At 38.9% G+C, this 27,415-nt stretch overlaps 1 protein-coding gene across 3 annotated transcripts; it reads left to right on the top strand.

Moving 5' to 3' along the window:
• The first annotated feature begins 41 nt into the window (after window positions 1-41).
• LOC132187628 (enhancer of polycomb-like protein 1) lies at window positions 42-27,362 on the top strand. Of its 3 annotated transcripts, none has more exons than XM_059602006.1 (13): window positions 42-199; window positions 299-516; window positions 5,401-5,530; window positions 5,641-5,743; window positions 6,799-6,922; window positions 7,702-7,767; window positions 9,926-9,964; window positions 19,155-19,235; window positions 19,358-19,405; window positions 24,737-24,787; window positions 24,905-24,973; window positions 26,170-26,415; window positions 26,743-27,362. In XM_059602006.1, exons 2-13 carry the CDS (start codon window positions 361-363, stop codon window positions 26,995-26,997), a joined length of 1,368 nt encoding a protein of 455 aa, XP_059457989.1. In that variant the 5' UTR covers window positions 42-199; window positions 299-360; the 3' UTR covers window positions 26,998-27,362. The 3 variants fall into 3 exon arrangements, with proteins under 3 accessions (XP_059457989.1, XP_059457990.1, XP_059457987.1); XM_059602007.1 differs by having other exon boundaries at window positions 42-238; window positions 329-516; XM_059602004.1 differs by having other exon boundaries at window positions 42-516.
• The last annotated feature ends 53 nt before the right edge of the window (window positions 27,363-27,415 follow it).

The raw sequence follows: 27,415 nt of genomic DNA, 5'->3' as shown, positions 1-27,415 counted from the left end.
CATAATTAAAAAGAAAAATAAAAAAAAAAAAGAAAAAAAAAAAATTCCCCGATCGTCCCCGTGTGTCGACCCCCATCCCCCTGACTGTTCCCCCCCTTGTCCTAACTCACCGGCTTCTTCGCATTCCAAACCCTAACAAACATAACCGCAAAACATCTCCTTGCTACGGCTACGAAGGAAGCGGAGCAGAGAGAAGAAAGTAAACCCTAAACTACAACCAAAAAAAAACCCTAATTTTGTAAGTATGTTCTTTTGGCAATTCTGTTATTGCTGTTGAAAATGGATGTAATTTTTGAAGCTGAGGGATATTGATGCGATAAAAGCGTAGTAATGGTGGCCAGAACGACGTGAGAAGGAGAGATGAGTCGGTTGTCGTTCAGGCCTCGTCCGCTCGACATTCACAAGAAGCTTCCGATCGTCAAGAGCGTCAAGGACTTCGAAGATGACGACACCCCCACCACTTCCTCTACCCGTAATTCCCATCTGTTCCGTCTCGCCTCGGAGGTCGACAACGACGTACGATGCCCTGCCCTTCTTTTTCTTTTCTGTTTATTATAATTGGTTTCATTGAGGCATTTTATCAAAAAGTTTGCACGCGTGACATTTTGTAAGAATTGTGTGATTTTAGCTGGTTAGTCACTGATTACCTGTGTCATGTGTTTTGTTAAGATGCCCTCCGGTTAACATTGTGATGGTTGTTCGAAGCATTTCTTTTTCTTGGTTGATAAGTTAGGTCCGCAACTGTTCGTGGACCTCAAACCCTCCCTCATATTCTTAACGAGGGAGGAGGTGCAACTTGAGCTAGAGCTCATTGGCGTGGTGGCTATTTGAAACATAAGTTGATGAGTTTTTCGCTTCAAGTGTTGTTTCCTGAGTAATTTGTAATTAGCTTTGTTCAAGATATCTAAAACTACTACATGGACAAGACTGCATATTTTGAAAACCCAGTTGTTTCTCTGTGATGGTTTGAGATTTATTATCATGGGGTTGTGGTTTTATGACAAGAGAGTAAATAATTCAAGATTCCTAGTACATGCTCGCTAGAGTCTTTTTGCATGTATGGCTGAATGGTTAAAGCGCCCAACCTATACCAACCTAATAAAGAGGCATATTCATAGGTTCAATTCTGTGAATTGTGGCTCTGGAGCAAGAGCACTGCCTTATTATGGCTGCATTGGTCAACTTTTATGGGAACATTATTATGTTTTTAATGTATGTATATAAAATGTAATCCTCATGTGATGTGATGGCTGGACATTTGTGTCAATAAAGGCTCACTGAATCTGCTACTCTGGACGTCTTGTCAAGATGAATCTCTTAACCTTCCATTATTGTTTAATCTAAGGGTCATTGGTCTAACATTATTGTGTTTTGTGAATGACACTAGCTCTTTTTTCCCCTACTTTAAGGCACATTAATACAATCAATGCAAAAACTTCTCTCTCTCTTGCTTTTTTTTTTTTTTTTTGTTTTCCCTGGTGGTTAGGAGAGAATTTAGGCGGGGGCAAATGGCAGACAATGATTTGGAAAGTTGGCAACAAAATTGCATAGAAAGTTGTCTCAACTATCTCATGAAAGTGAATTAAAGAAGATGAAAGAGAAAATGGCGGAGAATAAGGTGTAAATTTCTCTCAAGTTATCAATTATCAGTATTGTACCGCAATCCAGCGTAAAAATGGAGAGCTGGGGAACTTGAGATGTTTTTCCGTTGAATCCAAGGTTTATGGTAGGGGGATCTGTTTTACAAATTTTTGGAAGAAGCAGGGTAGTTCTACGTTCAATCTTCTTGGGTAAAGTCAGCTTGTCCTGATTATTGGCCACCGTATAGGCTCTGTCTCAAGCAGAGGAGATGAAGGATTTTGTGAAATCCTGCAGGGTTGGAAACAAAGCCTTCATTTCCTAGTGCTGCTCTTGCAATCATGGTTGTTTCTTGGCTCTTGTGGAGTATGGAAGTGGTGGTCGGAGACGATTTATTGTCATACCAGAAGAAAGAGAAGATTTTTTTTTTTTTTTTTTTTAAAAAAAAAAAAAATTGAAAAAGAAAGAAAGAACAGCACCCCGTGAGCAGGGCCACTTCCTAGACCAAAAAATCAGCCTTTAAGGCCAAAAACCTCTTCTCATTCTGTAGCCAATCCTGTTGCAACTAATGCTACACGGAAGCCATCTAGTGAAGCATGAGTCAGTAATTAGCAGCTCAGATGCATCTATGATTATTTGAATAGATGAAACAACACTGTTGAATCTTTAAATGTTAATGCCTCTGTTTCTTTCTATACTACAGAAATTAGGGGGCATATTCCGCAGGTTTACCATCTTCTTTACTCTGAACAGTTTAGTTTGCGGTCTAAATTGGTTAGTCTTCATTTTAATTCCATTGGTGACGAGGAGGCTATCTGGATGGAGAGAGCTTTTGAGGAGAGAGAGGTTTTTGAGGTAATGAAAGCTTTGAACGGTGATAAAGGCCCTTTGACCTTCTTTCAGACTTGTTGGGAGGTTCTCAAAGAAGATATCATGAATGTTTTCCATGAGTTCTTTATTTGAGGTAAGTTCGAAAGAAGCCTCAATGCAAATTTTATTGCCCTTATTCCTAAGAAAGCGGAAATTTGAAGGTGAAGTGATGTGTTTGTTTGTAGGAATATCATTGAGCGTAGGGAATTGATTTTCCGTCTATTTGGGATAGAGTAGGTCATGCCCAACGAGTGGTGGAGTTATTGGCTTGTTGGAGATGTAAGTTTGGAAGCCCTTGCAATTTAGAAGTTTGGAAGATGATTCTTTTGTGCTCAATGTGGTGTATTTAGTGGAATATTCTGCAGTTTTACCATCTTCTTTACTCTGAACAGTTTAGTTGGCAGTCTAAATTGGATAGTCTTCATTTTAATTTCATTGGTGATGAGGAGGCTATCTGGATGGAGAGAGCTTTTGAGGAGAGAGGTTTTTGAGGTAATGAAAGCTTTCAATGGTGATAAAGGCCCTTTGACCTTCTTTCAGACTTGTTGGGAGGTTCTCAAAGAAGATATCAGGAATGTTTTCCATGAGTTCTTTATTCGAGGTAAGTTCGAAAGAAGCCTCAATGCAACTTTTATTGCCCTTATTCCTAAGGAAGCGGAGATTTGAAGGTGAAGTGAAGTGTTTGTTTGTAGGAATATCATTGAGTGTAGGGAATTGATTTTCCGTCTATTTGGTATAGAGTAGGTCATGCCCAATGAGTGGTGGAGCTATTGGCTTTTTGGAGATGTCAGTTTGGAAGCCCTTGCAATTTAGAAGTTTGGAAGATGATTCCTTTGTGCTTAATGTGGTGTATTTAGAGAGAATGCAATGCTCGAAATTTCAAGGATTGTGAGAGGACAATGATAGAGTTAATAGCCATTATGTTTAATTCTCTTTATGTTTGGATGGCTACTCACAACTGTTTTTGTTTTCTAATTTCTTAGTATTTCTTGATATATGTTCTTTCTCTTTCTCTTAATTGGATATTTCTTTCGTATGCTTTTCGTGTACTTGGGTTGCACCCCTCTGTGTCTTTATGAGATTAAATTACTTATAAAAAAGAAGGCGTAATTCTCATTAGTTACTTTAGTATTTCATTGTGTTTTATCATATCTTTTCAAACGTGAATGGACTAAATGCATAATTCCATAGGGGTCTTGCTTATGTGGTTTACTTCTCCGATTAATCTGGTAACCCAAAAGATTTCCAAACCTTGAGCATGTGCTCTAATTTTGTATTACCATTGGAAATATCTGTTTTGTGAATTTGGTACAAGTGGCCGAGCCATCTTGAGGCAAGGGGGGATGTGGCCATCTCAATACTTTGGATCAACTATTTGTGCAAGAATTTATGCTATATACTCACATATCATTGGGGCTAAAGTTCATGGCACCCCCAATTTCACAAAAATACTCTATGCTTTGGAACTTGTTACACCGCGTGACCATTCCAATTCTTCATTCACAAACATTGTGTAACAACTGGGTAATAGTCTACACTGCCAAATAATGCAGGAGATATAGTTTGTTTTAAGGAGAAATGATACTCCCAGTCTAATATTTCTATGATACTACGGCCACTGGGTGCTCCCCTCAGTTTTTGCCGGGTGTGTATTGGAGAGCTCAACGATCTTTTGTTGTCTTTGAGGTGGGTGAATCCTTTGAGGCAAGGGTTATAGAGTATCCTAGGGTAGCGCATGATGCAAAGTCGTGTTATCACATTATGGGGATCTCTTACGAGGGGGATGAGAAGGGTCTCTTGGATTTCCTGACTTTAGTTGATGAGGGGCGTAGTCAAGAGGTCTTATTTTGTGCTTCTTAGCAAAAAGAGAGAAGGGAGTTGAAGTATTTGGAATGCTCAATTAATTTTGATGCTAGGGGTGCTGGTTCTAGCAGGGGTAAAAGCAAGAGGGCTCTTGCTGTGCTATAATGTGGTCCTGGGTTTATGTGGGCTTTGGGTTTCTATTGTAGGGGTTCGCGGGTTTTTCTTTGCTTTTGTTTCTTTTTGCTGTTTTGGTGTTCTTTTTGTATACTTTCTGCATGCTTAGGGGCGCCTTATGCTTTCTATGATATTCCTTTGTTTACATATAAAAAAATATTTCTATGAATGTTTTATACTAATACCATCACATTTACCCATGTATTTATGTATTTATGAATTTATGCTTTGATGTAGCTATAACAACCATCCAAAACAGCTCCTACTTTAACTCCCTCACTATTCGTATGGCATTGCTTTTGCTATCAGAGACATCCAAAACCACTTTCATTGTCTATTTTCTCCCTCTCTTCCTCTCTTTGCTTTTGTTACGAAGGTTAACATTTCATCTTTTGGACTTTTCTAAGGGTGCTTGAGGTGGTTGTGGTGGGGATTTCTTGTGAGGGGGTTGAGGATCAGACAATGGCTCTCCTGACAGCCATTGATGAGGATAATCCTTGGGAGACTAAGGGGGGTCCTCTAATTCCAGAGGTAGAAGGGAGCTGTGAACCTAAAATGCTCCATAAATTATGAAAGTGCAGGCGCAAACTCTAGGCGTGGGAAATGCAAGGCTCATATTTTTTAGTGTTGAGCTCTTCATGTGGGCTTTGTGAGGGCTTTGTTTGGGGGTTTCGGGTTTGAGGGTTTTTTTTTTGTGGGTTTTTCTTGGTTGTGTTTGTTTGGTGTTGGGTTGTTTGGGTTCTTTCTTTTGCTTGCTCTAGGTGTTTCCTGTTGTATACTGCCCGCTTTTAATAAAATTTTATTTACTTATCAAAGTTATATTACAGCATGGTGATACTGTACCCAAAGTTATATTACAGCATCAAATACTTTTACAACAGTATGAATATTGGTCAACTTGAACATGTGGTTGTGTTTATAAGTGCTGTTCTGATACTACTGTTTATATTAATTTTAAAGATGTATTTTTATTAGGTACATCAAATCCCTACCAAGAAAGTGGCTGCTGAGATACCCACTCCTCAGTATGTCGTTGTGGATACATATGAAAGAGACTATTCCCGAACCTTTGCTCAACCGACATCTTACTTACGTGGAAGAGGAGGTTTGTGGCCAAGATAGATTCTTTATTGATATCATGCTAGTATTGATGTTCTTTTCAGTTGTATATCATTATTGTAGTAGCATTCTTAAATTTTGTTCATTTATTTTCAGCTCGGGCTGAGCTTGGAGAATTTGTAGAGTATGACCTTGACAATGAGGATGAGGATTGGCTTCAAGACTACAACAAAGAAAGGAGGATCCTTACAAATGAAAAGTAATCACACCAAACATTGTTGTTGTATTAATCTGCTTTGTTCTATCCTTTGTTTGATAATGGTTGGTTTCATTTTAATGTTGTCATTTTATTAATATCTTTTTAGTCACTCAATGGAATTATCTATAAAAACTAGAAGTTGTACACCATTTTTACTTTGGTTATGGAAATTGGTGGGAAACAGATATAGGCTGTTACAGTTGTTTAGAAACAGAAAGATAAGGGTAAAGGGATCTGCTAATGTTTTTGATCTTGAATCAAAGTCAAGTGTTGGTCCTTCAAAATATATAACATTTGGGTCATTTAAAAACAGGGATACATTTTACAAGATGTTTGGAACATTAATGTAAATGTTATATCAGTATTATTTTATTTTTATCGTTTTTTATGAGAGCCGACTCCATTAAGAAGAAGACATACAACATGTGCAATATTATTGGAGTGTTCTTCCTCTAAAAGTGAGAAAAGTGTGATCAATAAAATTTGCCGAAAACCACCAAACAGTTATACAAAAGAACAATAAAATAAGAATGTTTCTCTTTCACCTCAAACTTTATTAGTTTCTCCATTGAGTAAGATAATACCTCAAATTGGCTAAGCAAGGCATCACCTAACGGACTCAGGCAGTGCAGTGGAAAACCTCTCTCTTTAAGCATTTCTATGAACTGTAAATGACAACTCATCTAAGTTAAATTTACTTGAACTAACTACATCAATCAGGTTTTACCATCAAGTTGTTCATATCCAATTTGTGTGCTCCAATTTGTTCATTTCCAATGTTAAATTGTTGGATTTAGCCTGTAAGCAAATAAACTCAAACCCTGGGGTCTAGTAGCAATCTGGAATTCTACAGATTTTGCTGGAAAATAATGAATGTTATGAAAATATGGAGATTACCAACATATATTGTTATTTTTTCATTATCACTGAAAATTCAAGAATTTTATTTAGAATTAATACAATTCTTTACAAAATATAGTCATAACATAAGCATTGAGGTTTGCTTGTGCTTGTCCAAAAAAACTAAAAAAAATGAAGTGTGCTTGTTAATGCAGGTTTGAATTTCTTCTTTTTAAGTTGGAAGTATTGGATCATAAGGCTCGAGAAAGAGCAGGAGTTATTACACCAACTCTTGGTTCACCAATTTCTGTACTTCTACAACCAGATGTTGCTATCGAGGTGAAAATTTGTTTTGACCGTGGGTTCACACCAATATCAATGCTAGTTGTCACTCTATTACTTCGTCCATCAAATAGCTATTTGATACTCTGTTTTTGATTGATGAATACTAAATGGCAATCTATAGTTAGGTCTTGCTAAATAAGACATTAGCTGCTTAGTTTTAAGTTATATGTATATTACTATTACTTTATACAATATATTGACATGTATTTATAGCTATACGCATGTATAGAAAAGGTTCTCATTTCTCTGTTCCGAAAGAGACTGAAATTCAGCAAGAAAGAAACTTTGTGTGTAAGGTAGTCCTTAACCTCTTAGGCTTACAAAAGCAACAATGAACTTGTTTTTGAAATCAGTATTTCATAGCCCAAGATAATTGAAACCTATCCATAGATCTTGCCCACAAGCACAGATTAGGTGATAATGGAATACAAATTGAGCATCTTATTATAAATACTTTTCTAAGGACACACTGGGTGAAGATCAACCACCTTATGGAGATCATAAATGACACATTCTTGAAATACTCTTGAGTGACTTATTTTCCCACCACAAGAAGGGCCCATTTTCCTGCGGGCGGTGGGCGAGGAATTAGTATCTGTCATATTTAAGCACCTCTGATCCAAGGAACATAAATCATCTACATTAAATATTATTCCTTTTCATATTAATGTTTGCCTTCTAAAATGTGGCTTGCTTGAACTATTTCTTGTAGGTATGAAAGGTTTCATCACTTTCTAATTTTCTTCTTTCCCTTTCCTTCCTTTGAATGTTAGGCTCTACAAGCTCAGTCTTTCAGATATGCTGTTATCCAGCCTGTTTATAACTATTGGAAAGAGAAGGTACGTTTTAAAAACCATACTGAAGGATATGAGAGATTTTACATCCTTGGGAAAGAATGAATCTGCTGAATCACCATGCTGTTTTCTATTATATTTGGTTTAGGGGGTTATTTTACTTTCTCCATCCCAAAATGAATGTCTTGGTTTAAGTTGCTCAATTATTAGCAAAAAGTAGAAATTCTAATTAACCTCTTAAAATGCCTTTTATTTTATATTTATGACTTAATGAGAATCTTGTTTACTTTATAAAATAGGAGGATAGTTTAAGAAAATCATAAAGTAAATGTTCACTTTTGAAAAGTATTTTGAAGCATTCCAAAAAGGAAAATGAGAAATTTTATTTGGGATAGTGGGAATAACATATGAGAAAAATGTTTAGGGCTTGTTTGTGATTGCGTTGGAAAATAAAGCTTATCTTTTGAGCTTTGCCCAAAAGTTCTACTAGTGAAAAGTTGTTTAGCTATTTGGTAACTACATGTCTGAAGTGCTTTATAATCGTTATAGTTGTTTGGTAACAAAAAAGAAGTGTTTTTAGAAGCAACAAATGACATTTAGGGAAGTTGATTTTTTATTTTTTCCATTTTATTGCAACCTTTTTATATCAAAATGGTTAATTGGATTTTTTTTTTATATACTTTTTAATGGTTCGATTCCATACCCTGAACAAGAATTATGTAGTTGATGTCCAAAATTTTGTCTTTTTCGTGCCTTAAAATATTTTTTGTAATATGGTTTGATCAAGATGATTGATGATTTCAAATATTGTCTTAGTAAAAAGTCCCTTCAATAGGGACCTCAAATGACAAACTTATAATCTGGTTGGGGAGAGGTCCTACAAGGTTCCTTTGCTATCTACTTTGTATAATAGTAGTCAACAACAGCTACCCCTGTGCTGCTAGAATATAGATATTATTCTTATTTTCTCCTTCACCATAATCACTATCACTTGTATCATCTTGAGTGCTATAATCACTACTGCCCATATTTGTAAAAAGAAAAGAAAGAAAAAAGAAGCACAAAATGAATATGCAATAATTGAAAACAAACATCATTAAAATAAGAATACATAATTTGTGAAAAGCAGCATCACAATGCTTCAAATTATTTAGTGCATAAAAAACAACATCATTCTGATAAATCCTTGCAACGTTTCAAATAGTTTATAACAAAACAACATTATTTCACGTTTCAACAGTTGATTCTTTATTTCTTGTTTGCTTGCTAAAGTTTATCTGAAGTCATGGCTCCTTAAGGGTCACAAACATCTCTTTTACATGATCTCTTAAGGAATATCTCGGTTGCAATTCTAAGGATGTCAATGTCATTTTCTCTCTCGACAATCCCCCGGACGACATCCATAACCTCTTCAATACTACATTCGGGTTTATCATAACTCTTAAATGTCATTGTACTCTACTTTCTAGTACTTCACAATTACAACTCAAATGTTGACTAATCATTTGAACTCCTTTCTTTCATGTCTTATCTTGAACCTCATAAATGAAATAATGTCCTTGTTCAGCCAAGGAATATAGTTTATCTTTTTAATTAATATTATTTTTTATTTCATTGGCTAGTCAGCTGGCATTTAAACCGAAGTTTTACCTTATTGGTCTCTTCAACTTTCAAATGTATGCCTCATGTGTCTAATTATTTAGCTTTCTGAATGGCTTTATATTACTTTTATAATGAGGTGATGGTGAACATAGTCATGCGGGAGTAATGCTACAAGTCCCTCTTGTGTTTCTTTTGAGTCTCTCCAAGAATGATGTGGCTATTAAAATCACTGTTTGATCAATGGTGATTTTAATAGCCACATCATTCTTGGAGGGACTTAAGAGGGACACAAGAAGGACTTCTAAAATTACTCGTCATGCGGGTGTAATGACCTTTTCAGTAACTGGATATAGTGTTATAACCTTGGAAATAGGCACTGTTGTAGTTTTCATGTATCTCCAGTCTGGTTTGTTGAACCAAATTGGAAAACATGTAGAAAGATAGTAGAACCTTGTCACATAGCTTTGGAAAATTATTTTATTGCCAATTTAGATTACATAATAATAAGATTTCCTACTTATAAATTTCTTTTGCCGATCAGGATTGAGTGGTGTTTGTTCTGTCGTGAATAATTATGCTCCTTTTCTTTTTCTTTGCCCAGCGTGAAAGATGGCAAAAGCCTATTTTACGGCGTTTGCAGGTTAGTTTTGCTACCTTATAGTTAGATTGTGTGTTCCTTTTTTAATTGCTTTTTTGGATTAGTCTTGGATTTATTCATATTGTAGTATTGAATATAAGTGAAGATGACCTCATCATTTTTGTATTTTCCTTATATTCATTCTTTTTCTAGAATGTAATTTCATAATTATGCTTCTTTTTTGTCAATTGGAGAATATTTCTATGGTAAAATATTTTTTCTGATTGTTGGTTTGCATGGGAATTTACTTGATTTTTTTTTCTAGAATATTTTTATGACATGGAACCTCACTAAGGCAGGTCCGTTGAACCCACCCCTAGGGAGTAAATCATGGATACACGACCCCACCCACTAGAACCTTGTATCGGGTAATTCAGGGAAACTCCTAGTACAAAATCGAACCAAGGATGTCTAAGGGTGAGTCGGAGGCAGAAATGTACTCTTATGGAGGGGGTGAGTTGGAGGCAGAAATCTAGGGTGATGTGGTTGAAGGAAGGTGATAAGTATACTAAATTCTATCACTCTATAGCCAACTCTAATAGAAGACACAACGCTATAGATACTCTTATGATTGGAGACAATCCCTCCTCAAACCCGACTGAGATTAATGAACACATAGTTGAGTTCTATAAAAAACATTTTACGAAGCAATGCCGTTGGAGGCCTATGGTAGATGGTATTTCCTTTGATTCCATATCAGAGGAGGAGGCTAGTTGGTTGGAGAGAGACTTTGAAGAGGATGAGGTCAGAAAGGTAGTGTTCAAGATGAATGGCTATAAGGCGTCGGGCCCCGATGGGTTTTCTATGGCTTTCTTCCAAACTTGCTGGGAGGTTGTGAGGGGGGATATTATGAAGGTGTTTAGAGATTTTCACGCAGGAGGGTTGTTCGAGAATAGCCTCAATGCCTCTTTCATGTCGCTTATTCTGAAGGTTCCCGGAGCTATCAATCTCAAAGACTTCCGGCCGATTAGCCTTGTGGGAGGTATCTACAAAATCATAGCTAAGGTTTTAGCAAACAGATTGAAGGTAGTTCTGGACAAGATTATAACTTGGTTGCAAAGTGCTTTTATTAAGGGGAGGGCAGATTCTAGATCCTATCTTGATTTCTAATGAATGCCTTGATAGTCGGTTGAGATCTGGGGAGCCAGGGGTTATTTGCAAAATGGATCTGAAAAAAGCTTATGACCATGTGAATTGGGATTTCTTGTTATATATGCTAAGGAGGTGTGGTTTTCGGGGGATTTGGTGCTCTTGGATAGAACATTGCATTTCTTCGGTGCGATTCTCAATTTCGGTCAATAGTTCTCCTAATGGTTTCTTTAGCAGTTTCAGGAGATTGCGGCAAGGGGACCCCCTGTCTCCTCTGTTGTTTGTTTTTGTAATGGAAGCTTTGAGCAGGATGATTTCGGTGGCGGTTAATGGGGGACTGCTAGATGGATTCAAGGTCGGTAATACTGCGGTCTTACACCTTTTGTTTGCTGATGATACCTTGATCTTTTGCAATGCATGCCCGCTCAAGTACGATATTTGCGGAGTCTATTTTTATTATTTGAAGTTGCATCTGGTCTAAAGGTTAACTTGGCTAAGTCGGTGTTAATTCCAGTGGGGAGCAAGTGGGCATGTTAGCCGGTATTCTAGGGTGTGGGGTTGCCTCTCTGCCAGTTAAGTACCTTGGTATGCCGTTGGGGGCCCCTTATAAGGCTAAGCATATTTGGGATGGAGTTATCGAAAGGATAGAACGTCGGTTGGCCGGTTGGAAAATGTTGTATTTGTCGAAGGGTGGCAGGTTCACGCTTATCAAGAGCACTCTTGCTAACTTGCCTACTTATTATCTGTCTCTTTTTCCTATTCCGGTTAGCATTGCCAAGCGCATTAAGAAGTTACAGCGTAATTTCTTATGGGGTGGGCTAGGCGAAGAGTTCAAATACCACTTGGTGAAGTGGTCAAGGGTCTGCACTCCGATTAAGGAAGACGGGTTGGGTATTAGAAATTTTTTTTTTTTGATAAGTAAAGATATATAGAAAAAGCGCAGAGGGGCGCAACCCTAGTACACTGGGAGTATACAAGAGAGCGACTAAGAGGAAGAGAAAGAAGAAGAGAACATAAAAAGAAAATCTTGGAAGCTGATTACTATAGGCGCTAGCCAACCAGCAGTCCAAGAGAAAAGAGTGTACAAGAAAAAATGAATAAGGTCCTCTATATTCCTCGAAGAGTTCTCAAAACATCTAGCATTTCTCTCGTTCCAAATACTCCACATAAGGCATAGAGGAACCATCTTCCACAGAACGGCGCTGCTGGATTTACCACCCGTCCACCAAGAAGCAAACAACTCCTTAACGTTACCCGGCATAACCCAACACAAACCAAACCGAACGAAAATGGTATTCCACATGGTGCGCGCCACCCCACAATGAAGAAAAAGATGCTCAACAGACTCCCCTTCTGATTCACACATGAAACAACGATTTATCACCACAATACCTCTCTTCCGAACATTGTCCAAAGTTAGAATCTTTCCAAGCGCGGCCGTCCAAACAAAGAAGGCCACTCTTGAAGGAGCCTTGGTGCGCCAAATACTTTTCCAAGGGAAAGGAGTAGGGTCTTTTGTAGCAAGGATCCTATAAAATGATCTTACTTCAAATTTGCCTTTACAAGAAGAGATCCACCTTATTCTATCCTCCCCTTCCCCGCCCATCGGATGCGAATACAATAGCATGTAAAAAGAGGCCAAGACCTCCACTTCCCAATCATGTACCCTGCGAGTGAAGGAAACATTCCACTGAACAGAGCCATTTAAGCATTCCCTATTGTCTGCAATAGACGCATCCTTCTTGGTGGCAATGTTGAAAAGTCCAGGAAAAGCCTCCTTAAGAGACATATCTCCGCACCAAATATCCTCCCAGAACCTGATATTGGACCCAAGACCAGGGATAAATCTAATGTGGCTTTGGAACGACCTCCACCCCCTGCATATATACTTCCATAACCCAACCCCATGCGATCCTCTGGGAACCTTGGAGCACCAATCACCTCAAACCGCACCATACTTTGCCACCAAAATCTTCCTCCACCAAGCCTCCTTCTCCTGAGCAAATCTCCATAACCATTTTCCCAAAAGAGCTTGATTCATCAAACGCAAATTCCGAATGCCTAAACCTCCCTCAGAGATCGGAGAACATACCTTATTCCAACTAACCAGATGGAATTTAAACTCTTTATCAATCCCACCCCATAAGAAATCACGTTGAATCTTCTCAATGCGCTTCGCCACTGAGGCCGGAATAGGAAACAGAGACAGAAAGTAGGTAGGAAGATTGGATAAGGTACTCTTTATGAGAGTAATCCTCCCTCCCTTTGATAGATACAAGCGTTTCCAAGAGGCCAGCCTTCTAGCATATTTCTCCAACACGTCCTCCCAAATAGCCTTGACCTTAAACGAGGCTCCCAACGGGAGGCCCAAATACTTCAGCGGCGTAGAAGCTATACCACATCCCAAAATACCAGCCAGCCTGTCCGCATTGTCCATACTACCCACAGGGACCATGACAGATTTAGCCAAGTTCACCTTTAACCCAGAGACAGCTTCAAAGCAGACAAGTAAGGCGCCAATGTTTCTTACTTGAGTAGGATCTACCCCACAGAAAACCAAAGTGTCATCAGCAAAGAGAAGGTGAGAGACGATAATCCGATCCGTTTCTCTAGCTCCCACTAAAAACCCAGAAATGAGTCCCCTATGTAACGAGGCGTCGATCAACCTACTGAAAGCCTCCATGGCCAAGACAAACAGGAAAGGAGAAAGAGGGTCACCTTGCCTCACGCCACGTGAACTATCAAAGAAACCGGATGAAGAACCATTAATCAAAACCGAGAATCTCACGGACGAGATGCAGTGCTCGATCTAGGAGCACCATTTCTCTCCAAAACCACACCTTCTCAGTAAGTAGAGAAGGAACTTCCAATTCATATGATCATAGGCTTTTTCCATATCAAATTTGCATAATAAGCCGGGCTCCCCTGATCTAATACGACTATCCAGACATTCATTGGCGATGAGAACTGAGTCCAAGATTTGCCTGCCTTTTACAAAAGCATTCTGGGGTTTAGAGATTACCCTGTTCATCACTCTCTTCATTCTATTGGCAAGGACCTTGGCTATAATCTTGTATGTCCCTCCCACAAGGCTAATCGGACGAAAATCCTTAATGTCAGTAGCTCCATGAGACTTCGGGATGAGAGAGATGAACGTGGCATTAAGACTATTCTCAAACCTACCTCGATCATGGAACTCCGCAAAGACCGCCATAATGTCCCCCTTGAGCACATCCCAACAATCCTGAAAGAACGCCATAGAAAAACCTTCCGGACCTGGTGCCTTGTCCCTATCCATTCCCTTCACCACCTCCCAAACCTCCCTTTCCTCGAAAGGAGCTTCCAAACTAGTGGCCTCTCCAACATCCAACATGTCAAACTCAAGATCATCTAACCTCGGTCTCCAAGAGAGACTCTCTTTGAAAAGAGACTCGTAAAAATGAGTGACATGATTACTAATAACCTCTTGATCTGAAGTGGTGGAGCCTTCTACAATCAACGACTCAATAGTGTTATGTCTTCTATTCGCACTAGCAATCCGATGGAAAAATTTCGTACAATTATCTCCCTCTTTCAACCACCGGACCCTTGATTTTTGCCTCCAACTAATTTCCTCTTGTAAGAGAAGGGACTCCAACTCTCTGGCTAATGACCTCTTCCGCTCAATATCTTTAGGGGACAATCCTCTCTCTTCCTCCATCCTATCAAGAGCCTTTAAATCATCCATACGAGCCTTGATGTGCCCTCCCACATTGCCAAATTCATGGTTATTCCATCTCTTAATATCTTCCTTGAGAGCTCGTATCTTTTTTGCCAAAATAAAACTCGGAGTGCCAAGAAAGTGATAAGACTCCCACCAACTCCGCACTTTGTCCACAAAACCCTCCACTTTAAGCCACATATTTTCAAACTTGAATGGTCTCTTACCTTCCAAGAAACAATTACAATCAAGAACAATAGGAGCATGATCCGAACAAATACGGAGCAACCTCTTTTGTCGAACACCCGGGTAGTGAACTTCCCAACCTGGGGAAACAAGGAATCTATCTAGCCGAGACCAAGAGTGATTGTTAGACCAAGTAGAGACCCCCCCAGCTAATGGAAGGTCCATAAGACCCTGCTTCGAGATAAAATCTGCAAATTCCCTCATTGCGGACCGGGAATAAACGCCCCCCGACCTTTCACTAGGAAAGAGAGTTGCATTGAAGTCCCCACCAATACACCAAGGCATATCCCACCAACTCATAAGGCCCACCAACTCCTCCCAAAAATAATGTCTAACATTATCTCTGTTGGGACCATACACCCCCCCAAACGCCCAAACAAAACCGTCATCAACATTTTTGAAGGAGCAAGCCGCCACAAAACTGCCCAAAGCAACCTCAACCTTCGTGACTACCCTTCTATCCCACATAACCAGAATTCCACCTGAGGCCCCTCTTGACGGAACATAACACCACTCCGCATAAGTGCATCCCCACAAACTCCTCACAAAATTATTAGAGATAAGATCCACCTTAGTCTCCTGCAAACATACTATATCCACCTTCCAACTTCTAAGGAGATTTCTAACCCTCAATCTTTTGCCCCTTTCATTTAAGCCCCTCACATTCCAGGAAAGAATTTTAGGCTTCATTGAGCAACTCGATGACCCCTCCCTTTATTTCTAGCCCTCAAATAACTTCCACTTTACCCCTCATAATTAACAGAAAAGTTAAGGTTGTTGAGCTCTCGCTTACCTTTCTTTCCTGTATGTGTTTCCAAGGCCACTCCCTCTTCCACCGCCTCTCCCACTTCCTTGCCATCGCCCACAGAATCAGCCAAGATAATCCCGAAGACCTTCGAAAGCTTACTATCTTCTCCATCACAAGAGACACCCACAAGCTTGCTGAAATCAGTAACATACTCCACCGTAATCGGCTCCAGCTCCGCAAAAGGAACCACCGCTAAGGATTCTGAATCAGTCACAGGGCTCTCCTCACATACACTTTCCAATGCCCCACTCAACCTCAAAGTGTGGGTCGATCCTGGTAGCTCCCACTTCTCAAGACCCGGTGGAATCTCCCCCTGCTTCTCAATCATCTTCTGCCCAGCACTTTCTCCTATCCCCGTATCCTTCTCCACCAACTCCTGTCCCATTCCCGGCAAGTCCCATTTCTCGAGCCCCGGTGAGAGCTCACCCCGAAGGTCAGACCCCTCCTTTCCAGGCACCTGCACCAGCTGCCCCGTCTTGGTTAAAACTAACTGCCCAGAGCCACCTCTCTCCGCTATAACCATCCCCCTCCCACACGTCGACATCTTCACCATCCCACGATCATCGGCAGTAGGCCCCGAAAAAACCCGCGGAGAAGAACTGGTCGAGACCTCCTTGCGAGCGCATGCCGGTAGGACTGTCGGCACTTTACCCAAAATGCCCAGAATTGGGTCGCTCCGTCGCGCCGGCGATGAAGAAAGTTCCACAGAACCGCTCGCCGGAGAAGACCCATCGATTGTATCAGTTCCCCGATATCCTTCCCTTGCCGACACCAACTTCCACGGTTCCTTGACTGTCGGCAACTCCTTCACCGGCGCCTCTGCCGGCGGCACATGAGTGACCGGCACACCATGATGCGACAAGGTCGACTGAGTGCGAGTCTCCGTGAAGGATGACGAAGCACCCAAGAGCCCTGTGTTGCTGGACTTTACTGTCTTCCTTCGGTAAGTATTAAGCAACTTACTGGGCCCAAAGCCCACAACTGGGGCCTTGTCCTTTTGACCTACCGGGAACTTAGAAATGGCCTTGGGCTGGGCCACCATAAGGGTCTCCACAGTACTGGTTCTAGAAGGCCCAAAGGATCTGGCCTCACAACTGCATGGGGATCGGGAGATAAAATCAATTCCTTCGAGGCAGATCCTTTTCTCTTCCTGTAACTTCAGCAGGGATTTCTTCAGCTTTTCCTTACCTCCTGCAGACACGCAACCTGAACAGCACGCACCTGAAAAATCTGCTTCGGACACTTTCTCCTCGGAACTTGAAGATTTCCTCTGCACTACCTCGATCCTGCCTACACTGTTCAATTTAATGGTGTTCAATCGCGCCTCAATCGCGCCCTGTTAGGAAATTGGTTGTGGCGTTATGGATCGGAAAGAGATGCTTGGTGGAGGGTTGTGGTGGATGCAAAGTTTGGAAGCTTATGGGGAGGGTGGTGCTCTATGGAGATTGGAGGTACTTTTGGGGTAAGGTTATGGAAGAATATTAGGAAAGGGTGGGACACTTTCCAAGGCTTTACGCGCTTTGAGGTGGGGGACAGGACTAGGGTTTGCTTCTGGCATGATTTGTGGTGTGGAGATACGGCTCTCAAGATAGCTTTTCCTAGTTTATTCAGTATTGCCTGTGCAAAGGATGCCTCAATTGCGGCTCATTTGGAGGTGCAGGGTGGCTCTAATCAGTGGAATGTTAGTTTTTCTAGAGGGGCTCATGATTAGGAGGTGGATGTATTTGCCTTTTTTTTTTTTTTTTTTTTTTTTTTTTTTTTCAGGTGTTGCATTCTGCCCGAGTGAGATGAGGGTGTGAAGATAGGTTGTGGTGGATTTCCTCCAAAAGAGGCCATTTCAAGGTCAAGCTTTTATTTGCTTCCTTGGCATGTACTAAAGGGAGGTGATTCCCTTGGAAGAATGTGTGGCGTATACAAGCTCCTTTGAGGGCGAGTTTCTTTGTGTGGTCGGCGGCTTTAGGCAAAATTTTGACACTAGACAACCTAAGGAAGTGGCATGTGATTGTGACGAATAGGTGTTGTTGTGCAAGAGGAATGAGGAGACGGTGGATCATCTTCTTCTTCATTGCTAGGTAGCTTATGCTTTGTGGTGCGCATTTTTCGGTTGGTTTGGGTTGTCTTGGGTGATGCTGAGACGGGTTTCCGATTTGCTCGCCTGTTGGTGGTCTTCGAGAAGGAGAGGGAGTGCTGTGGTTTGGAAGAAGGTGCCTACTTGCTTTTTTTGGTGTTTATGGAGGGAGAGAAATAATAGGTGTTTTGAGGACTTGGAGGGTTCCTTGGAAGACTTATTATCCTATTGCTTTCATACATTGTACCTTTGGATTGTGGCGCTTGTCTTTCCGGTGTTGATTATTTACGATGATTTTCTTGTTCGCTTTTCCTTTTCTAGTTAGGTGATCTTATTGTATACTCCCGGTGTACTTTGGGGCGCCTTTACGCTTCCAATAAGAATACTTATTACTTATCAAAAAAAAAAAAAAAAAAAGTCTACAGCTCATCCCAAGCCTGCCCTTTGACCACTAGGTTGCATTGTGACAGGTATTTTCTAGAATAATTCATAAACGGGAAGTGTCTTAGATTTTTAGGGCATGTTTGGTATATAGAATGAAATGAATGGTTATTACTGGAAATTGAAGATAAATATACCCATATTGACTAAAAAAGAAAAAAAAAAGAAGAGTCAAATCTAATAATCTATGTTTTACATCTCAACCAAAATCAAAGGGCATTTTGTATAATATCGGATTGTAGTAACTGTTTCTGTGGAATAGTTATTCTAAGGAATAATAAAGTAACCAAACTAATAGAATAACTATTCCATAGGAAGAGCTATTCTATTCCAGGCTTTACTCTGTGTATCAAATGTGCACTTATTCTTTTATGGAAGTTATACGTTGAGGCACATGAATAATCCTTAAGTTTGCAATTTTTCTTATAGGAAAATGTATTTTAGAATTGAAATTTGTGATACCATTTTCCTAAGCTTTACTACTGTATAGAAATTTTTTGGTTAGTAGCAAACAAAATAGAAAATGCAGATTTATCCAACCCCCCCAAATATCCGTGCAACAAACAAAACCTAGAGTTGGTACAAATTATCTTTTTCTATATTAAAATTGTCCTTTGCACAATCCATGCCAGGCTTAAAAAAAAAAAATCACATGTTGGACCTGTTCTTCAATAAAATCAAGACTTGCTATGAAACTGCCTTGAGTAGTCTTTCTGGGAAATCTAGCTCCATTTTTATTTTCAATTTTTTTGTTTCTCATACTAACATTTGCTTGAAATAATTTGCTCCTAGTGCACATTATGTTCAGCTATTGACAGCCTCAAGTACATTTTCTTTACAGCCTCCTCCACCTGTTAATGATACCAATCCATACAATGTCTTTAGGCCAAGGGAGAAAGCTCACAGACTTCACACAAGAAGGGTAGGTATTGAACTTGGTTCACTTTTGCGTTTCACTTAATTTTGAGTGAGAAATTCTCTTGCTAGATATTAAAGTTTGAAAACATCAGTCTCTAAGATTCCTTATGGTGATCTTTTGTTCAGATGCAAAGGAGGGAAAATAATGTACAATCATTTGAAAAGCTTCGTCAGGTTTGCACTACTTTCATTTAATTTATTGCTGATTTTTGTGCTTACTATGGTCTCAGAGTTATTACTCTGCTGCAAATGAGTCGGGCCCGTGTTCGGCTAAAGTTGACTCATGGTTTGCTTAACAAGCTTGAGCTCACTTGTGAGGAAATTGCTAAAATCAAGTTTGGCTTGGCTCATTTAGTTTGATGAGCCCAGGGATGGCACCAGCAAATATAATTTATGATGTACTAATTTAGTCTTATGTGTGTGTGGGTAAATCATAACATATATGCGTGTTGTTGTATATCCTGTATGTTGATATACATAGGCTTTTGAGCTTATAAGCCAAGCCTGGCCGAGGAAGCCTAGAAAAGGTTGAACTGGAGCTTGTTTACTGACAAGCTTGAGTTTAGTCTCGAGTTTGACTCAACCATCAAACGAAGTGAATTGAGCCAAGATATGAGCTTAAGCAGGTTCTAGTGGCTCCACTCATTTGTTGCCATAGGCATCACTAATGTAAAACTAGTATTTCATCAAAGCAGCTGCACTTTCTACAACCAGTGCTTGATATCCTGCAGTTATATGAATCAGTAGTTTGTTATCCTTGGTGGTACCTAGTATTTTCATTTGGTTATTATTTTCGTGTGAAGTTTTGGATTTCCACTTGCATATATATTAACTTTTGGTGCTTTATTGTCTGGAAAATATCTATGCAATGCATGTTGATGCTCACGATGACAATCATACTTATTGACTAAGGAAGGGGGGCAGTTATTTTTAGATGCAGCTCTTTGCTTAGCCATTTTGCTTTTGCACCATACCTCGTGTATATGGTAATGTTTGTGGGTGCTGCTTAATTCTCTTTTCATATCTTGGGGAATTGCCCCTACTACATTAAAAGGAGGAAGATAAATAGGAAAGCTCAAAAGAAAAACAAATCTGTGCAAATCCGGTTGTAGAGTAACGACATCAGTAAAATCTGAAAATGAAGTCAAAGTTTCAAAAAGAAAAAAAGATACATGTGATAACTAAAAAGTGAAAAGGGGAAGGGTTATGCCTAAATGACATGGTTGGAAGTATTGAAGAAGGATATTATAAACAAGAATGTGAATGAGAGTACGTTCTTAGATAGAATAGAATGGTGGAAAAAGATATCTATGTCCAACCCTAGTTAGTTTGAGAAAGCATCCAGCTTGAAAAGGTATTAATGGAGCTGACCCAGTTAAGGTCAGATTAAGGCGTAGTTGAGGCTCTTGTATACTTTCTGTGTACATGGGTTGCGCTCCTTTGTGCGTTGTTTGAATATACATTATTTATTTATTTTTCTTATCAAAAAAAATTTACATTATTTATTTTTTTAAAAAAGGTGGATCCCTTTTTCCATGTGTAACCATACTATGAAGCCCCACATTTTCAGCTACAAGTACCCAACAAATCCACCTTGAAGTAGAGCTGACATTCTCTGAAGAGAGAAATATTTGATGAACCAGAGATTTATGGAGCTCTATTCTTAGTTTGTTTGGTGTTGATTGGGTTATGCCTAGAAGTGTGAGATTTGTTGGTGAGTTGGGCAGGTCAGGTAGGGCATGTGAATATTATGGAAGTATGGAGGTTGGCTCCATTGTATTTAATGTGGTGCCTTCGGCAAGAGCAGAATGCTCGGAGCTTTGAAGATATTGAGAGTTCGGTGATAGAGTTGCAAAGGATAATCTTCAACAATTTATATGCTTGGATGTTAGCACATCATAGCTTGCTTTTTTCTACTTTTGTTGGGAATATTGCATAAACGACAGATGCAAAGCAGAAAGTAAAATTTTCAAGCCAAGATCAAACCTTTCAAAGAACATGTGAAGAACTATGCTATTTTAATATGAACAAGAGCAGAATTACTTGTTGTACGGCCACTCCTTGGTTATGGGGCAAAAACTTTTTCTTTTTGCTCCTCAGGAAAAACAGATTAGCCTCAGGGATCTTGAGACCTTCAGATCTTCTCACTAATAACTAAATATAACCTAGAGAGTGGGCTTTCAATTTACTCATCACAAAACTTTTACTTATTCTTGAGTAAGTACTGAAGAGCTAGAGGGAATTGGTGATTTGTGAGAGCTACAGAGCTATCTATTTATAGGCTTAGCATACTAAGAGAGAGGCAGTTCCAACCCATGTAGGTTTAGGAGTAGTAGTTCTAACCCATGTGGGACTAGGAGTAGTAGTTTCAATCCATGTGGAACTAGAAGCAAAGTCCTAACACCATTAGGACTAGGGGGCATGTGGCTAGGGTTAAATTGTACCCTAGCCGCACCCCCACTGTAAATCACGGCTTGGGTTGGGTTTTCACTCCTAGCCCATGCGCCTACTCCTCTAGCTTGGGCTTTGGTTTTATCCTTTAGCCCATACCCTTCCTTATGCATCTCTATGCATTAATTCTCTTTAGCCCAAATAAAAGCATGTACCTAGTTAATTTACATTAGCTTAGTGAAGGACCCAAATGAAAAAATAAAACTAGCTTAATAGGCCTGTGACCCAGTCATCTCTATATCTGTCACCACACTCCTATTTAATTACATTTACTTCCGCTAAAGAAATGTAATTGCACTCTAGTATTTATTTTTGATTAATTCAATTAATCCCTTAGACATTCGTAATATTGACTTTTGATTCCTTCATGAAATATTCCGTAGAGAATTAAGTCAATAATACTGTCAATTTAATTCTTTATCTCTTGTTCCTTGAGTACCCAATTTAATCACAATTATTCCCGGACATGTGAAACTCTTTTCATTATGTATAAATATTTTAGTAGTTCTTTACCAAAATCCTTTGGCCAGTGACTAAGAATAATTAATCTATTAAATCTATATCAAGGGACTATTTCTTATCATTTTTCTATAAAAAACTATGGATTCCATCTTCAGAAAAGTCTTCTTACAATGCTACATTGGATCATCAAACGCAAGGAGAATGTTGACCACAGTAAAAGTCTCACTCCTTAATGCATCAAAGTGACATGCAGTTGACATCTGAGTTTACAATCCTCTTAAGATTTATAATCAATATTATATGAAGTCAGGGAGTTACAATCATTCCTTGATTAAGAGGGGTCTAGCCGTGATAAAGGCAAGAGGGTGTAGGGTGTGGGTTTTGGGTTCCATGTTTAGTTTGGGATGCTTTGAGGGGGTTTTCCTTTTTTTTTTTTTTTTTTGTGCTTTTGCTTTTCCTTGGTGTCCTTGTGTATACTATACTTCTAGTGTACTTAGGGGCGCCTCACACATTTTTTTAATATACACTTGATTACCTATAAAAAAAAAATCATTCCTTGATGATAGTGTTTGTAAGGAATGACAACTCCTTTGGTCCGTTCAGTGCATTGCATCACCATGCTTCTGCACCAACACTTCAACCTGAAGTCTTTACTTCTCTTTGATCAAGATAAATCATTAGGTTGATGTGCTACAATCTTATGTAATGGAAATGCCCAATTCCGTTGACTGCGAACAATAGATTATGAACTTGTGAGGTTTATGGTTAAAATCTTCCTATGTGATAACCTCTTTACTCACACTATAAACTATATTTAATACAAGTCATGGACCATTTACATGCAGATTGTGTATAATCAGTAACAATAAGCATCTAAATAGATTATATGTTATATGCTCAATTAAATAAATCAATGAATAACAACTATATTCAATATCAACTAAAATGTCTTACAATTAAACTTGGATTTTTGGGCGCTACCCCAACAATTTTGCAATTTTTTTGAACTTATGTTTATCTTTTTATCTTGACTAGGGGGCTCTCTTGTATATTAGGGTTGCGCCCACTACGCTTTTTAATAATTGAATTACTTAACTTTTTTTCCTCTCTTATTCATCACGAGAGAGAGACAAAAGGAAAACTGCCTTATAGTTTCTTCTGTCCATGAAAGCTTCTTAAAAATCAGAATTTTGAAATGTTAACTGCTAGAGAGAGAAAAAAATGGTGTCAACAAAAGGAAAACTAGTTTCTTCTGTCCATGAAAGCATCTTAAAATTCAGAATTTTGAAATGTTAACTGCTTAATATGTAAGGAACCATGTCTAGGTGTCAGATACTCAAGACTTGTTTGAGGTATTGGTGCATGATGGCATAGCTGAACTACTAAATTTCCTTTTTTTTCTTCATCTTTACCTTAAGGTAAAATGAAGCTTTTGTGTATCATTAGAGATTTATCAAATAGAAACTCAGTCACTCTACGATTAGAAATGCTAGATGTTTCGAGGACTCGTCTAGGAATATTGAGGACCTTCTTCACTTTTTCTTGTACACCCTTTTCACTTGGACCGCTGGCTGGCTAGCGCCCTTAGTGATCAGCTTTCCTGACTTCCTTTTTATGTTCTCTTATTATTTTTTTCCCTCTTAGTCGCTCTCTTGTATACTCCCTGTGTATTAGGGTTGCGCTCCTCTGCACTTTGATAATATATCTTTACTTATAAAAAAAAAAAAAAATTTTTTATTTCAAACAGAGGCATGTGGAATACATCCAATATGTGTACCTTTGTCTGCTGTCCCTTACAAGATTAAAGTCTTGTATAACATATCATTGAAGCTAAACGGGCTTAATTATAGTAGCATTATAACATGATGTCCTAAGCTCTGCAGCAAGATTCGTATCTTTGTAAGTTTGTGTCTTGGCCTTCCATGTAATGTTTCTTTTATGGATGGCATACGAAATGGTAGTTAGTTGATTTGTTTTATCACTGTTCAACTTCAACAAAAAAGGCATTAAATTATGGTAAAGAGGAGGAATACTGGAATAATGGATGCACAAGTATTCTAATGAAATAGAGAATGATGCATTAAGAGTTCATTGGTGAAAAAAGAGAGAAAATTCAAACTTTAATAACCATGTCGACTAAATAGGCAATGCTGGGTCAGCAGAAAGCTGGGCAGGCACCCACGAAACAGATAATGGTGGATTGAAGCGCTTTGTCTCCCAGCTTACCCACAGAGATATACTAGAAGTGTGTTTGCTAAGTGGGTTGTCTAGACTATAGTTAACCTCAAATAACAAGATACCATAACTAAAATCATTAAAAAAATCCTGTTTTGTAAATCAATCTGGGCCCTTTGAATTATCCATGAAAAAGGTGTGATGGTATCACTTTTGCTTTTCTGCTCTTGAATTTCTTTTATTTGGATTGTGCTGGTTGCATAAGATGATTTTTGTCCTTAGATGTATTCTGGAAGAAAGAATACACTTCATCTATCAGAAGCATTTATACGTTTCTGTTGTCTTAGTAATTTATTTGTGATTTGTTGGTAACAAATATATGATCAAAATCTTTACCTTCGGTTTACCTACTTTCAGGTCAGGCGCAACCTGGACCAAGCCAAGACCATTTTGGAGGCCTTAATTAAGGTTGTTCTTTCTAATTGAACTTTCAAAATATATCCTGGGTAGTTTCATCTAATCCAGGAATGCAGATCTCCTGTATTGAAATGTAAGACTCATTATTCAGTATTCGATTTTGTGCAGAGAGAGGAGATAAAGAGAGAAGTAATGGAGACTGAAGTTAGCCTTCAAAGGATCCAAATGAAGTATAAGGTATGCAAATGATGTGTATTATTTTCTTTGATCACATGTATATCATGGAAGGCTACAGTGATTTTCTGTTTTGTGTATGAATTTGTTTAGAGAATTTACATTCTACATAGTTGCATGGTATTCTGACAAATGACACTTGGTGTTTTTCTCTGTACTTGCTTTTTTGTTCAAACTCAATTTCTTTTCTTTTCATTTTTTCGTTATTTTATTTTTTAGTTTTTGTGTGTATGGACCATGGATTTAGGTTGCATTTCGATTGGCAAGAACTTTCGTAGGCGCAATGATAGGAATGTGATCCTTCTTTGGTTGTGTACAAAGGACGAGAAAGAATGGATCATTTGCGTCTCCAGTGTTCCTTTGCTCTTGATCTTTCTTTGGAGCCCATTGGGTTTCACCAACTTCTGTAGTTCAGTTGTTGAATGGTGTAGGGATTGAATGGAGAGCAACTGCATCCCGTCTTATATGGTGTGTATGATAGAGGAATTATAGCCTTGAGTTTTCTCGAGGCTCTATTGAATGGGTTTTGATGCATCCGCCTTTTGGTTCTCTGGGTCATTCTTTGATGTTATTGATGATGATAGGTTTAGTACCTGATTTTAGTTTTCCTTCTTTTTTTCCTTATTTACCCTCTTGGGTGCCCTTTTGTTTCCTCCGTAGGAAGTACTTCAGTTGCTGCCTGTGCTGCCCTCTCAAATGATAGTACTGATTATGAAAAATGAAAAGAAAGTAACCATTCTTAATCTTTTTGAAGACTTCCGTGGATAATACCTGAATTTGTGTAACACCTTGGCTAGATTGTCATTTGCTGTAATGAATGTGGATGCTAGGAATATGGCAATTCCATGCTCGGAAAATTATACAGAACTGGGATATTTCAGCTAAAGATTTCCTTTATAGTGTTAGCTTCTAATATGCATCCTGGTGGGTATGGTGTAGAACATGGAGAGAATCCTACCCAATGTGGTTTAAAAATGTATGTTTTGCATGTATGAACTGTAATCTTCCTTGTAATCTTTTAATCCTTGCATCTACACTATGTTTGAATAGCATGAATGTAATCCTTCATCTATTCACTTTGCCATCTTATTAATCATATGGAAGTGATTAGAGGGGTGGATCTTTTGTGGGCCATGTAATTGCCAATTCAATTGGTCTGAAATCTGTTATTAATTGTTGGCTGACTTATGGGTTTTCAGCATGAAACTGAGCTCCTGGAAGATAGCTTGGCGCTTTCTGGATTTGCACCCTTCTCTTGCAAGTTTGGTTCTAGCGAAGATGAATATGTGGATTCAGATGACCTTGCAAACAGCCGCCCCCGAACACGCCCTTCTGTAATACAGAATCCACCTATGACTGACTCCAACTTGGTAATGGTTCCCTCAGGAAGCATGAAGCAAGAGTTTAGGAGGCGACATGTACAACATGGATGGCTTCATAAAATGGTATTCCAATAGCCCTTCTGCCCAATCTCCTCCTCTTGCTTCTTTTTTATGGAGCAGCTCTTCTCTCTTCCCGCTGTTTTCTCCTCTCTCCTCAGTAGGGAGACAGAATCCAAAAGTAATTGCTGAAATTTTTGTCGGTATCAACTGGACCATGATATAGCTTAGAAAAAAATAAAAAAATAATAATAGAAAAAAACCCAAAACTAGGCGTGTGTATAAAATGGTTTAGAAAAAATTAACCCTGTAAAATGTGGTAGTATCTTCTTTTTCTCGCAGAATATCAATTGTATCACAGTATGAACTCTTATGCGGGATTATATGATGCAGGATCCTCTTGAACCAATTTTGTTGTTCACGAAACCTCTAGTTCCAGAAAAGTTGGCAGCTTCAGGCATTGTACCGCCATCTGATAAGTCGTCAACAAGAAATAATGTGTCTGCACCACCTTGTACATTTCGTGGAAGAATTGGCCGAGGTGGCCGGATAATTTTTGATAGATTGAATCCATTGTTGCAAACTCCAATTGACTGTGGTAACTCTTTTTATATACCACCAAAACCCCGGTCTTCGACATATAATTGATTTGGTTACTTGCCATTGTCCAAACCTCTAACTGGGATGGGGTACCTGCTGAAAACAGACTTTCAAGTGATATTTATTTGGATGATACAATAGTGGGCTCTTGAGGAATTGTAGAGTTGATGAACATTATGTTAGGCGTAGAAGTTGGGCATTAGTTGGGGCAGGAAGCTGGATTTACTGTATTTTTTTTGTTTTCATATGCTGATGTTTGCTTAAAATGTATTCATCTGCCCTGTCTTGCCCATGTTAATTATTACATTGCTTAAAACATGCTCTCTTTTCCTTGAGGATCAGCGCCCCAACGGCCACAAGAAAGTTGCAGAAACTATATATATATATATATATGCTACTGTTCATCGTGATAATATGGTTGTGCAGATTTGGTATAAGGAAAGAGAAATTTGAACTGCTATTTTCT

Source organism: Corylus avellana, chromosome ca7 (genome assembly GCF_901000735.1).
Source record: "Corylus avellana chromosome ca7, CavTom2PMs-1.0".
NCBI lineage: Eukaryota > Viridiplantae > Streptophyta > Magnoliopsida > Fagales > Betulaceae > Corylus > Corylus avellana.
Note: the sequence above shows the minus strand (reverse complement) of the source record. Positions and strands in the feature narration are given on the sequence as shown.

Excerpts from the sequence above, each read along its gene's own strand:
- LOC132187628 (XM_059602006.1), top strand. The coding sequence starts at position 361 with ATGAGTCGGTTGTCGTTCAGGCCTCGTCCGCTCGACATTCACAAGAAG. Across the intron at positions 5,531-5,640 it reads TTACTTACGTGGAAGAGGAG|CTCGGGCTGAGCTTGGAGAA; the intron begins GTTTGTGGCCAA and ends ATTTATTTTCAG. Across the intron at positions 7,768-9,925 it reads ATAACTATTGGAAAGAGAAG|CGTGAAAGATGGCAAAAGCC; the intron begins GTACGTTTTAAA and ends TTCTTTGCCCAG.